This window comes from Drosophila teissieri, chromosome 3R (assembly GCF_016746235.2).
Source record: "Drosophila teissieri strain GT53w chromosome 3R, Prin_Dtei_1.1, whole genome shotgun sequence".
Classification (NCBI taxonomy): Eukaryota; Metazoa; Arthropoda; class Insecta; order Diptera; family Drosophilidae; genus Drosophila; species Drosophila teissieri.
In genome coordinates, this window is record NC_053032.1 from 16,368,697 (window position 1) to 16,381,098 (window position 12,402).

The 12,402-nt window shown below is 48.4% G+C and overlaps 1 protein-coding gene across 3 annotated transcripts in view; it reads left to right on the forward strand.

Moving 5' to 3' along the window:
* LOC122621075 overlaps window positions 1-12,369 on the forward strand; it is a 29,073-nt gene extending 16,704 nt beyond the window's left edge. Inside the window, exons 2-10 of one of the 3 annotated variants that reach the window (XM_043798817.1) lie at window positions 3,824-4,444; window positions 6,617-6,733; window positions 6,796-7,231; window positions 7,372-7,620; window positions 7,702-7,961; window positions 8,031-8,175; window positions 8,240-8,389; window positions 8,450-8,630; window positions 8,688-12,369. In XM_043798817.1, the coding sequence (XP_043654752.1) occupies window positions 3,837-4,444; window positions 6,617-6,733; window positions 6,796-7,231; window positions 7,372-7,620; window positions 7,702-7,961; window positions 8,031-8,175; window positions 8,240-8,389; window positions 8,450-8,630; window positions 8,688-11,275 (4,734 nt within the window). In that variant the 5' untranslated portion in view covers window positions 3,824-3,836 and the 3' untranslated portion in view covers window positions 11,276-12,369. The remainder of the gene's footprint in view (window positions 1-3,823; window positions 4,445-6,616; window positions 6,734-6,795; window positions 7,232-7,371; window positions 7,621-7,701; window positions 7,962-8,030; window positions 8,176-8,239; window positions 8,390-8,449; window positions 8,631-8,687) is intronic. The other 2 variants (XM_043798818.1, XM_043798819.1) reach the window with 2 other exon arrangements.
* The last annotated feature ends 33 nt before the right edge of the window (window positions 12,370-12,402 follow it).

Below are 12,402 nucleotides of genomic sequence, written 5' to 3' on the forward strand. Positions count from 1 at the left end.
GAGCAATTTTATTTCATTGTGCCGCCGTAATTTCTTTTCAATTAACAATAACGAAACGGAGCGAAATTGGTAAGAGCCAGAGGAAATGGGGGGTAAACTGGGCTGCTGTAAGAGCTGCAAATTGCTGGAGTCTTTAATGCGAGTACGAATGCGAATGCGAATAACAAATGCATTCACAAATTGTGTTTAATTTCTTCACAAAGGAGAATTTCCTTCGTCGCTGAAAAGCGGAGGGGGGGAAATTGCAATAACAATCCACCTTTCATTTAAGCCCTCGGAACTGGGACAATTTGCAGAGCTTAACTTTGTTTTTCAGCGTTTGTTTGTTATTATTATTTTTGTACTTTTTTTTTATTTGTAACTGCTGGTCAACATTTTCGTGCTTGATGCTGCTCGCTTTTTGTTATCGCCCGTCATCAGACTCTTGCTGTCTTTTCATTTATTTCTTTTCACTGCTCCGCACAATTTCCGCACTGACATTTTACAACTGTCCATGGCACGAACACCTGCGGACAAAATACTAGCAATCAAGATGTTATCCGCAGAATTACATCTTCAAGTGGACTTTTTAAACGTTTACGTATCTTGAAGTTTACGTGAAATGCTTTTTAAAGCTTTGTGTTTCGATTAAAGTTAGTTAGATATTTCATTTTTTCTCAACAATTATTTGCCCAAGAAATCCGATTGATAACAGTAACTATGCAAAGTAAAGAGTTGTGGAGATAATTGGTTTCTTTCTTGTTAAATATTAATCTTTTTAAAATACTTCGCAATTTCACATTTAAAACTCTAGCCTGCTTTCGAGCCAAAATGAACAAAGCACATAAATATAGGTAATTGCTAGTTTACTATGCGTTTATCTTCAAGGGTAGTGTACAGGGGTAGTGTACCTATCGCGTTGCCCGCAGCTGTATGTGCTATGTGTGGTTTCCATTTACTGATCTCTGTCATTGCCCCGACGTCATCCATCGCACATAGATACTCACACTCACACTCGCAACGCCACGTGCATAAACATTTCTCAGCTGCCTTTTCTCTCTGTTGACACAAATCATTCGCTGGAAGTGTCGCTCCCGTTTCCATTGGCCCCTCTTCCTGTCTCGGCCGACTCCAACTGCCCCACCCCTCGCACCACCCTGCCCCAGCCCCTTCCTGATAGCCACCACCCCGCCCCCAAAGGCGACCCACCATTCTTTCTTGACAACTTTTGTGCTGGGTCTTGGTGTCCAAATGCATGGGCGGCATGAGCTGGAACCGCTTTCGTATTTCGTATTCCGTATTTCGTATCGGTTACACTTGGATGGGATGTGGAAAGCTTCTGGCGATAGCGAAAATGTTTGCTCGGCTAAGAGTTCTGAGTTCTGAACTGTGAGCTGTGAGCTCTTAGCTCTTAGCACTGGTAACTGAAATTCCTAGCCATTTTTGTGGGCAGCCAGGGGAGGGGAATGTGTGATCTTTTCAAATTGATTTTTGTTTGTCCAGCAGTCGTGAAATTCTCTGGGAACTTGAACGTATTTCGAGGGACATGGGATACTAATTTCATTACAACACAAGTGGTAATGATATGGTATATTTTTCGAATATTTAATATACAACAATGATCCTTTTGGGGGTCCAGCTTGGGTGGTTCAACTGCGGGGCAAGTTGCTGTCTGGAGTCAAATCAACATTCCGTTGTCGAGCATTCCTAACCCAGAAAAGAAAAACGAGGCAGAACAACTTTATGAACATTTTTGCACTTGTCTATTTGGTTCACTCCCAAACAAAGAAAATATGTAATTCAAAACATTGTTCAAGTGTTCCAGTTTTTAGTGTTCGAGTGTGTGTCTGCCAAGTTGTTTATAAAACTTCTTCGCCACATAGGAAGAATGGAGGAAAATACACATAAGAAGTCGCAGGAGGAACTTGACCATGTCGCTGGTCGCTGGTCGCTTCTCGCTTGCCGTTGTTTGCCAAGCCGTTACTGGCACTGTAAGAAATGCCGAGTAATCAAATAATAATTTTAAAATATAATATATTATTCTGATTACCCTTTTGACTGTAAGCAAATGCTTAGAAATGTTGGAGAAAGCTAACCTCTACTAATAATTGCTTCCAAAAGTATTACAGAAGTATTTGTTGACTTAACAGCATATCCAACTTCCGGAGGGTACTAGTTATAAGAATATCCCCATTTCGTCCAGTGTAGAGCCCATTCCTTTCGTCGCTCCCTGTCATTATCGCGGAGCAAGTTGATGAGCTGTCCCCCGGCTGCTCCTCTTCCACGTCCAACGTGGCGCAAGCTCGACTCTGCTCGCCTAATGGATGTCTCTTTGTTTGGCTGGGATCTGTCGTATCTGGTTTTTTGAAGTCGCATCTATCCGTACGCCACTCCAGTTCTCCAGTTCTCCGGTTCTCCGGTTGTGCAGACTCCTTTTCCGTTGCGCCCCGTTTCCGCCAGCAAAGCCATCGAGTGAAATTGCGCAAGCAAACAAACACATCCATTTTTGCAAGCGTCCTCTTGTTGTTGGCGGCTTGTTGTTTGTACTCAGCCAACTAGCCGCACTATCGGCCATTGGCACTCACCCACTCACACACACACCCACACACCCACACAGACGCACATACTTGCACATACACAGATACTTTTGGCAGACGTATCTATGTTTTATCCCTGCACTGCCGCAACTGGCGCAACTGCCACAACTTCCTCAACTTCCACACTCCCGCCTTCCGCCTTCCGGTGCGGAATAAATTTGAAAAAATCTTTTGCAATCCATTTAGTGAACCATGTCAGAGCCAAAAGCCGAAATGCTGTCGGTGGCGTTGAAATCTAAACATTATGCAAATGCTCTTTGATATTATTGAGGAGTTTGGACAGTGTAAACAATGTGGGCGGGATTGATCCATTCGCTTGCAATGCACGAATGGGTTTGTCCAAAACGAATTGGTCCGAATTTGTTTCAGTTCCTTTGACATGTTGTTCTTACTCAGCGCGTATGCCAGAAAGTAAATGGATTTACTTGTAAATAAAGTAAATATTGTGGCAACAAATTACACGGCTTTAAGCCAACTGCAATGTCATAATCATTTCGATATAAATCGACTAGTGTTTCAATAGGCCTTCAATGCGAAAGCAGTTAGTTGAGTTGATATGTCTGGATTTCTCTTGAATTCATTCGTTTTCCGTTTTCCATTTGCCATTTTCCATTTCCTTATCGCTGTGATCCTTCACCCAAGCCGAGAGCTCCACTTCGCAAACCATGCCAACTATTTGATCCCATTTCGAAACCAGTTCCTCCACAGCCATGGCCAATCCATTTTTGCAGCATTGCCAAATTAAGGAGCAAAACATATGCAAAAAGAGAGAGAACGAAACCAAACAGTAAAAGCAAATTGAAAATTGTGTCATAACACTAAAAACAAGTTGGCCTAAAACCTGAACCTATCCCACCAATTCCGCCAATTCCACCAATCCCGATGATCATGACGACCAAGCTGATCACCGATGATGGTGATCATGATGATGGTGACCATGGTAATGGGCATGTCTGTTATGGGGGACCTGTTTGGTTTTTTTGTTTTGGTTTTTGTCAAGACCGTGGCAGAAAAGGCAATGCCATCGGCCTGTCTTCAGACTGTTAGCTGGATGCTGGATGTTGAATTATGGAGGAGCCTGTTTGCGGGCAAAGTGGGTCGGTCGTCTTGGTCGTGGACTGGCGTGGAGTAGAGTGGGGTGGCGTAGAATGGAGTGGAATGTGATTTGTGGATCGAACAATGTGTAAAAATGGCCCGACAACAACTTGACTTATGTGCCCCCCAATTCTGCTCTTCTCTCTTTGCAGCGAATGTGTTTCAATGATGTTACTGCCTTCGGGGCGTTCGAATAGTGATGTCTATCCGCTACAAAATGCCGCAAACACAACAGCAACATCGACCGGAGGAGCCGCATCCACTGGAGGCGCGGGAGGAGGAGCAGGTGGAGCTGGAGCTGGAGTTGGAGGCGTAGGAGCAGCATCCAAGCCCAAGCCCTTGCTACTGACACGAACATCATCGCCTCAATTGACAACGCTGCCGACAACAAATGGCTCTGTTGTCCATGCCACGCCCACCCGCTCCAACGGATGTCCGCTGCCCCAATCCTCCGGAATCCCAGTGACATTCGTAACAACAGCCAACAACACAGCCACAGCAATGGCAATGGCAATGGCAACAGCCACATCTGGATGCCAGCAGGAAGTGGAGGGCACAGCATCGGCTGCGGAGCTGGGCACTGGGTTAGCAAATGGAACTAACTGCGGCACCGGCATCTATGGGCCACTTTTGGGTCAAAGTCATGGGGGTGTCATCGCTGGCATGGCCGAGAATTGGCCAGAAATTGATGGACACTTGGAGGGCATACAGGAGAAGCTCAAGCCCGGCTGGAGTGTCCATGTGGGCAAGGAGGGCAGGCTCTACTATTGCAAGTGAGTAGTAGTAAATAAGATTTGCAGGAAATTGAAAGATGGAAAGATGAAAGGTGGCTTAAATGCCATAATATCGTAGAAATATCATTTAAATGCCTCGGCAAACACTTCAATGGCTCTAAATTACACTAGCTACTAGTTTGGCCAATTAACAAAGTTTCTTTCTGCTCCACAGAATGAAATTTATTGCCATTGCCAATTAGGAATCCTTTCGCAACTCTCGAGATATTTTAAATGATTTATGGTCTGTGCCAATTAGGCATTCTCTAAGGCTTAAATATCCTGGCCCCTTGCAGCGTTTTAAAAATCATATCTAGCAATCGAAATAGTTAGAGAAATAGAAATCCAGCAGGTTAAACCCAGACTTAAAGTCTTCATTTCAATATCCGCAGTTAGAAATAATTATTTTTGCACTGCAACATTTATTATTTGTGGCAAACTTTCGTTCGTGGCTTTTTCAAAAACCACTCTAATAACCTCGCCATTTTTCTGCGTTCGCCACGCACAAAAAGGAATATTTTACAAAGCAGAAAGTCGGACATTTATTTAGCCATTAGCATGGGCAAAGTTTCAGCATTTCAATGCTGGTCCACTGACGAACTGGAAAACTCACAGAGTGACAGACTGCCTGACTGACTGACTGACTGACTGACGAAAGGACTTTGGTCCTTGCTTGGCTATGTGGCCATGTGGCTAGATGGCTAGATGGCTTGGACGTGGACGCTGAATGGGCGACTGAATGCTGGCTGGCTGGGCTCTCTGCTGCACATAAATTGATTATGCACGAAATTCTATTAAATAATTTTACACTTTGTTGCACATCAAACTGAAAGCGCACAAAATGCCATAACCGAGTGGAAAGCAGCGAGTGGGGCACGCGGCACGGGGCACGGGGCACGGGACTGGGTAACTGCCACTGGGGCGATAGACTGAATGAGTGAACAGAGCCGTTTGGATGCCACGTTGGGTTGGGTTGGGTTGGATGCCCATACCCACTGCCAAACCCACTCCCCCGCCCACCCCCCTCCGCCCGCAGAGAGTGTGCAAAAGTGCAAAACTAATTATCACAATTGTGTGCAGTCAGGAAATGAAGAAAGACAGCAACGGAAGCCACCAAGGTGGCTGATGTGGGTCGCAATTGGATTTGGCTGGCGCGCTAGCTCGAGGGTTCGGGATCTGGCCGGGATCCCACAGTCCAGCTTCCATAAGGTCCACTTTTCAATAAGTGGTCAATTATTTGGGGTAAACACTTTAACAGATTTTAAATATTACACAAATTCAACAAGTAGCACAGTGAAAAGTGGACTGTTCCAAATTAGGACAAGAATAAGTTGGAAAGCAATTTAGATTTCAATTTAGTTGGTTCACTTGACAGAGGTCCCACTGTAGCTGCCTTTAAATGGGCCGTGGACTGAGGCTAGGTTTAGTTTTAGCTCTGCGGCCCGATTATGGGCTGCTGTTTATTGCAAAGTCGAGCAAATAACCCAATTAGCTCTGATTAATGTCAATTGGAATGCATTTGCAGCCCAGCCACAGGGACAAACAGCCCTCTGCCGCTGTGATGGGCGTGGCTACGAAGGGTTTTCCCGCAGGTTGTGGTGCTGGCAGGCAACCGATGACCGCAGGTTCAGGGTCAACGTGGGAGGTGGGTCAAGTGCAAGTGGGCGAGTTCTTGCATGATTTATAAATAGAAAAGATAAATAGAAAGCTATGTGTGTGGGATGCAACCAGGAGCTATTCGATTGGGGAAAGAAAAAGTAACTAGGCACACAAAAGTTGCTTGCTGTACCTACACATCCTTTAAATAGTTTGAAACTAAGAGGACATGCTTGAATTTAGGCAACATATCATGTTTGGTATCAGTTATTATTAAGGACTGCATTTTTCTTGTAAGTAATTCAGCAAATACAGATACAAGATACTTGTCCGCAGTATTTGCTTACCGATTTCAGCTGACTGAGCAATGGTAACAGTGTTTATAGATTTTTATTTGCCTTGTTGAATTACTAACGCATGTCTCATGTGTAGGAATGCCAAATGAATGCCAAATAGCAATTGCAATTTACAATGAGTGAAGTGGGCTGAATGGGCTTACTCATGAATTAGTGACCGTAAAGAAGGTCTAAGCCCCAATATAGTTATTTAAAATATTTATCTATCATTTTCCTTTAGCCACATGACGCAGTCTGCCGGTTGGCTGCCAGCTTGCGAGGATTGGAGCAAGCACGAGGAGCTCTCGTATGGCTGGGAGCGTGCCATAGACTCCAAGGGTCGTTCCTATTACATAAAGTGAGTATCCCATAATCTATATCATGTCATATAAAATCTTACAAGCTGTACTGCTTGCATAGCCACCTGAATAAAACGACCACCTACGAGGCGCCCGAGTGCATACGCTGGGATGAACATCCTCCGGAACCGCGACAGGTACAACTCCAGAGGAACGCCAGCCTGGGATTTGGATTCGTGGCCGGAAGTGAGCGGCCCGTAATCGTGCGATTTGTGACGGAGGGTGGCCCCAGCATCGGGAAACTGCAGCCGGGCGATCAGATCCTGGCGGTGAATGGCGAGGACGTGAAGGACGCGCCACGCGACCATGTCATCCAGCTGGTGCGGGCATGTGAGGCGCAGGTCAATCTCTTGGTGTGCCAGCCCATGGCGCACTGCGTCCTGCCTGGCCGCAAATCCACCCTGCTTTCCGCGGGCAAGCGAGCCAAGCTGCGGTCGCGTCCAAGTCGCGTTCGATTCGCCGAGAGTGTCTGCGTCAACGGAGCTCCACTGTTTCCGGTGAGTTGTTCATATTTAGCACCACTCAAAAAGCCTATGCCAGTGGGACACTCCAAACGAAAAGATCTGATTACTAAATATCCAATAATTGGTGTAAAGTATTTTCTTAATAATTTGTATTTGTTGCCCTACTATTACAGCCCTCGGCCTTCTCGCTGGGCGACATCTGCGTGCCCCCGATGGCCAATGTGCTGAAGGTGTTCCTCGAGAACGGGCAGACCAAGTCCTTCAAGTACGACGCCACCACGACGGTGCAGGACGTGGTCAGCTCGCTGCTGGACAAGCTATGCCTGTGCTGTGGCGAGCTCTTCAGCCTGGTGCTGGAGCACGTGAAGAGCCTCAAGCGAAACAAGCTCACGCTGCTGGATCCGCAGGAGTCGCTGGCCAGGGTGAGGATAACTCAATATACATGCACTTTCTCGAGGCGAAATTGCATTTATTTTTGCATTTCCGCTTATTTTCTTGACTAGATTGCGGCGCGTCCGGGAGCGCACAAATTGAGGTGCCTATTCCGCATCACCTTCGTGCCCATCTCGGCCGCGGAGCTGGCGCAGCGGGATCTGCACGCCCTGGACTACCTGTACTTGCAGTGCTGCAACGATGTCAACCAGGAGAGATTCGCCCCAGAGCTGCAGCCGGAACTGGCCCTGCGCCTGGCCGCCCTCCACATGCACCAGCACGCCCTGGCCAACAACTTTGCGCCCGCCAAGCTCACCGTCAAGCTGGTCGAGTAGGTTCAGCCGCATCCTTGAGACGCCGCACCGCCTTCTTATGCATACATCCTTCTGACTCCTTTCAGACGCGAGTTTGGGCTGGAGCGCTTTGTGCCGGTGAGTCTGTTCGAGGGCATGAAGCGCAAGGAGCTGCGCCGCCTGATTTCTCACTTCCTCAAGCTCAACGCGGAGATGACGGGATCCTCCAGCAAGGTTCTCACTCAGCTGCAGGTGAGCAGAGGGCACTTTAAATCGCTTGTAAATCAAATAAGTTAAAATCGTTGCTCATTTGCAGGCCAAACTGCATTATCTAGATATAATCGCTAGCTTACCCAGCTACGGAGCCAAATGTTTCAGCACAAACCAAAGAGAGGGCGTCGAACGCGTCCTGCTGGTGAGTCCACGCTTTGGACTGAGCCAAATATCCAGTGCCCGCAATTCGGTGGTGAGTCCATCTCGATTCTGTTGATTGCTGTAGCTTCTATAACTTGTTGCTGCTCCCAAGCAGCCCCAGCCCATTTCCGCCATCGAGGACTTCACCCATGTGGTGGTGAATCGCGAGGATGATGTCACCTGCAGCGTATCCATATTCATGCTCGGAGATCGAGCTGTGAAGTTCATCATGGAGGATCGGGATGGCTGCGAGTTCAGCCTTGTCCTTGGTGGCTACTACCGACTGCTGACAGGTGAGGAACTCAACGATCCCTATTTGCAATGCGATTATTATAACATTTCGTTGCCAGGTAACGTGTTAAATATTCTGAGGGAACGGGAACCGAACGACGAGGACAACGCGCCCGGCTTTCTGTCCCAGCACACAGTGCTCCCAGCGGGATGGAGCTACCTGCTGCCCTTCCACACGCGAGCGCACAGCGTTAACTTCCTGATGGCGCCACCCTACCATCCGCTGGTCCAAAGGGGTCAGCTGCAGCAGCAATCCTCCATTCAGGCGCCCACTTCACTGCCCTACGTCATGGACCTGGACTTGCACAGTGTGATGGCCACCGAGCTGCTGGAGGAGGCGGCCAAGGACTCGGGACTGAGTGACAGCAGTGGTAGCAACTACTGCGAGGGACGCAGCCACTTGGGCAGCCACCAACTGGAGGCCAAGAACGAGCAGGTTCTGCGGAGGGTTCAGGAACTGCAGCACCTCGTTCAGACCTCCGAGCAATATCTGAGTGAACAGGAACAGGGCGGCGGCGGAGGAGGCGTGGCCATGCTGGAGTTCGATTCGGATTGCGATAGTCTCAACAGCAGCAAGGTTTCCTCGACGGAGGGCTCGCAGGGTGGCACGATTCTGGGCCCAGGAGGAGGCATTCCGCCGGGTCATCCTCTGAAACATAGTGATTCCCTAACGCTGCTGGCGGAGACCATTAACCACGAGTTGAGTGGCATAACGCAGGGATTGAACGCTATTCCCGAGTCTGCTCCAGTTTCCACCTCTGCACCTCCGACTCCAGCTACGCCCAAGCGAAAGCCAAGTCTCTGCAGCACTTCCAGCCCGAGACCGCAGAGGAAATTGAATGGCTTTAGCCAGCTGTTGAGCGACTTGCAAGCCCTGGGCACCGATTTCTCCCAGAGCGAGAGTGATTCGGAGTCCGTGGCCTCACCGGCGCAGTCTCCTACAACCAGGAGACCACAAATGATGCTGCTCCAGGCAGCCGGATCATCCTCTGGATCCACTGGTTTGGCACCAGCCAAACAGCAACTCTCGCAGAGGAGCAGCTTTGGCCTGCACAGTCCCGATGGCACACATTTCGGTGCCGAGACCAAGGACTACAATCTGAGGGAGTATCTGCAGCAGCTGAAGGAGATTAGCAATGCGGCCTCTGCGGACACGGACGTTGCTGCCCGTCAGCTATCCGAGATTTATGGATTTGAAGTGAGGGAAGATACATTCATTGAAACCGATACGGATCTCATAGATCTGCGTGCCATTCCGCCACCCCAAACCCCCGACGAGTTGGATTCCCTGTCGCTGATGAATGCAGCACCCCCGAAGGGATTCGAGGGCAAGGCTGAGGAGCTGGACAGTTTCCTGCAGCAGATTATGGTGGCACCACCCACGCAGAAAGCGACGCCCGCCAAGGAACTGACCCCCGAGGAGATAATGTCGTTCATCATACCACCACCGCCGAATTTGGAGCAACAGCAGGTGCTTCCATCGGTCGAAACCGAGTGCCTGTATAGCAACTCTGTTCAGGCGAAGAGGGAGTTCTTTCAATCGGTGGCCAATGGCAACAATGGCAACATTGGCAACAATGGAATGACTGGCAGTCACTCACCCCACGTTATCGAGTACGCCACTGTGGAGAGGAAGAGCAAGTTCAGCTGTTGTCCCACCAGCAAAAAGGATGAGCAGCCGGGTCAGGAGGAACTGCAACCACCGCCCAGAACACCCACTACCGAGCAACTTTCACCGCCGCCGGCGAGACCACCGAAAAGTGCCGAGCTCCTGCAGCGCTACTCGCCCAAAAAACAGGTGCGTATTGCCGCCAGCCCAATGATGCAGTCGCAGGAGCGGCGGGAGCTCTGTCCGCCACAGCTGCCGCCGAGGGGAAGTCCCACGCTGGATGGAAGCCAGAGCAGTCCCACGAACCCGGTGAGTGGCCCCAAGAAACCCCCGTTGCCGCCCATCGCCTGTCGCCCGCGTCCTTCGAACGGAGTGAATTCTCCGAACACCTCATCACCCGGATCTGCACCACCTGCCCACTACTCACCACCCATTCCGGCCACCGTTCGTCTGCCCCACTTGAACCAAGCCAACGGAACACTTCCCCTGCTCCCCAAGAAACCGCAGCAGCTGCACGGCGAGAAGCTGTTCATCAAGAACGGTCACCTAATCGATGGCGAGGCGCTGCTGGCCAAAACGGATGTGGCCATGGCCGGCCTGCTAATCAAGTTGGACCAGGTGGCCGCCCAGTGTTCGGTGGCCCAGGCGGCAGGAGGCGGCACCTCCATCGACGAGGAGAAGTTCCAGCGCGCCAGGAACGAGCTCACCGAACAGACCTTGGCCCTGGTCACGGCTAGCAAGTTCCTGGTGGCCTCCATGTCGGACATGACATTGATTACGCTGCCAGAACATCTAACTTCCTGCCTGACGGCCATTCGAAGGATTACGGAGCTGGCCCAGGATATGACCAGGCACACCTCGGCTCCGTTGCAAACCAGGAACATAGTGCTCAAAGTACACGATGTGGCGAGTAGCTTCAGGGAGCTGGTGGGCGTCGAGATCGGACCCATCGGGGCAGGACAATTGGCCCTGCAGGCCGAGTGCCTGGCCAATGTCCTGGCCACTCTGCTGAGATCCCTGCGCGTATTCTCTCCATAACCCAGAGAGTTCGATGGAAGCGGCAATGGAGAGGCAATCGAAAGCGAAACCGAAAGCGAAGTCCGAAGTGAAAGTGAAACCCGAAATAGCAATTTATCCAGTCCCGGTTCCGACATATCGCACGCTCGTCTGTCTATGTGTAAATCTCCTTACACCACCTACGTCTAGATGTGCATGAAGCCCCAAAAACATATTTATCCAAAACTACATCGACTCTCGAAACTAATTTACAGGTAAAGGGCCGCGTCAGAGAATCGATGGTCTGATGGCTCTTTAGGCCTAGCCACGCTTTATCCTCACCTGCGACTAATATCGAAACTGGAAAGTGGCAGCTCATCGGAGGGCATCTTAGTCGATGTGGTGGAGTGTGTTTAAAGATCTTGGGGATATGCTTTGCCGCAGTACATATCGCACAGATGAATGGCCAAGAATATTTCAAAGGAGTCAATCCTAAATATCTGTAACATATCTGAAAGTTTATTGCTTTAGACTTGCTCATTTTCCAAAGAATATTCACCTCTATATATTACATGATATTACATATCAATTTAAATCTGCAAATGTGTGCATTCTGCGATTTTTAGGGCACTTGCGATATTCTTTAATTATTCTTCCCAATTGCCATATCGAATCATATATCCCTATATCTTAATCGTGCCACCACATGGCTAGGACCTTCTTAAAACATATTTCTAAATATCAAGCGATTAAATATCACAAAAAGAACACTCTCTTAACTTAACGCATGCAACTAACTCGAATTTCTCTGTAATCTCCTAAAAACATCTATTTTTAACTACATTTATATCACTCGTATCGTTAGTACTGCTCTGTATACCAAGTCCTTGAAACTAGAACTCAACCAATTCCTCACACCAAAAGGGGAACCCCATTTAATGAAACACCATGACTTGATTATCTAGACCAATTTATATGAGAAACTTACGGAAATACGTTTATTAAATTATGCTATTAGAATATTTTCTTATGTACATAATTTACACACTTACCTAATACCATATATACATACATACATATACAAGTACTATACATATAAATATTATAATAAAATTGACCAAACAATAATCAAAATTTTAACTTGTGATATAAAAAACGGAAAAAGTAAA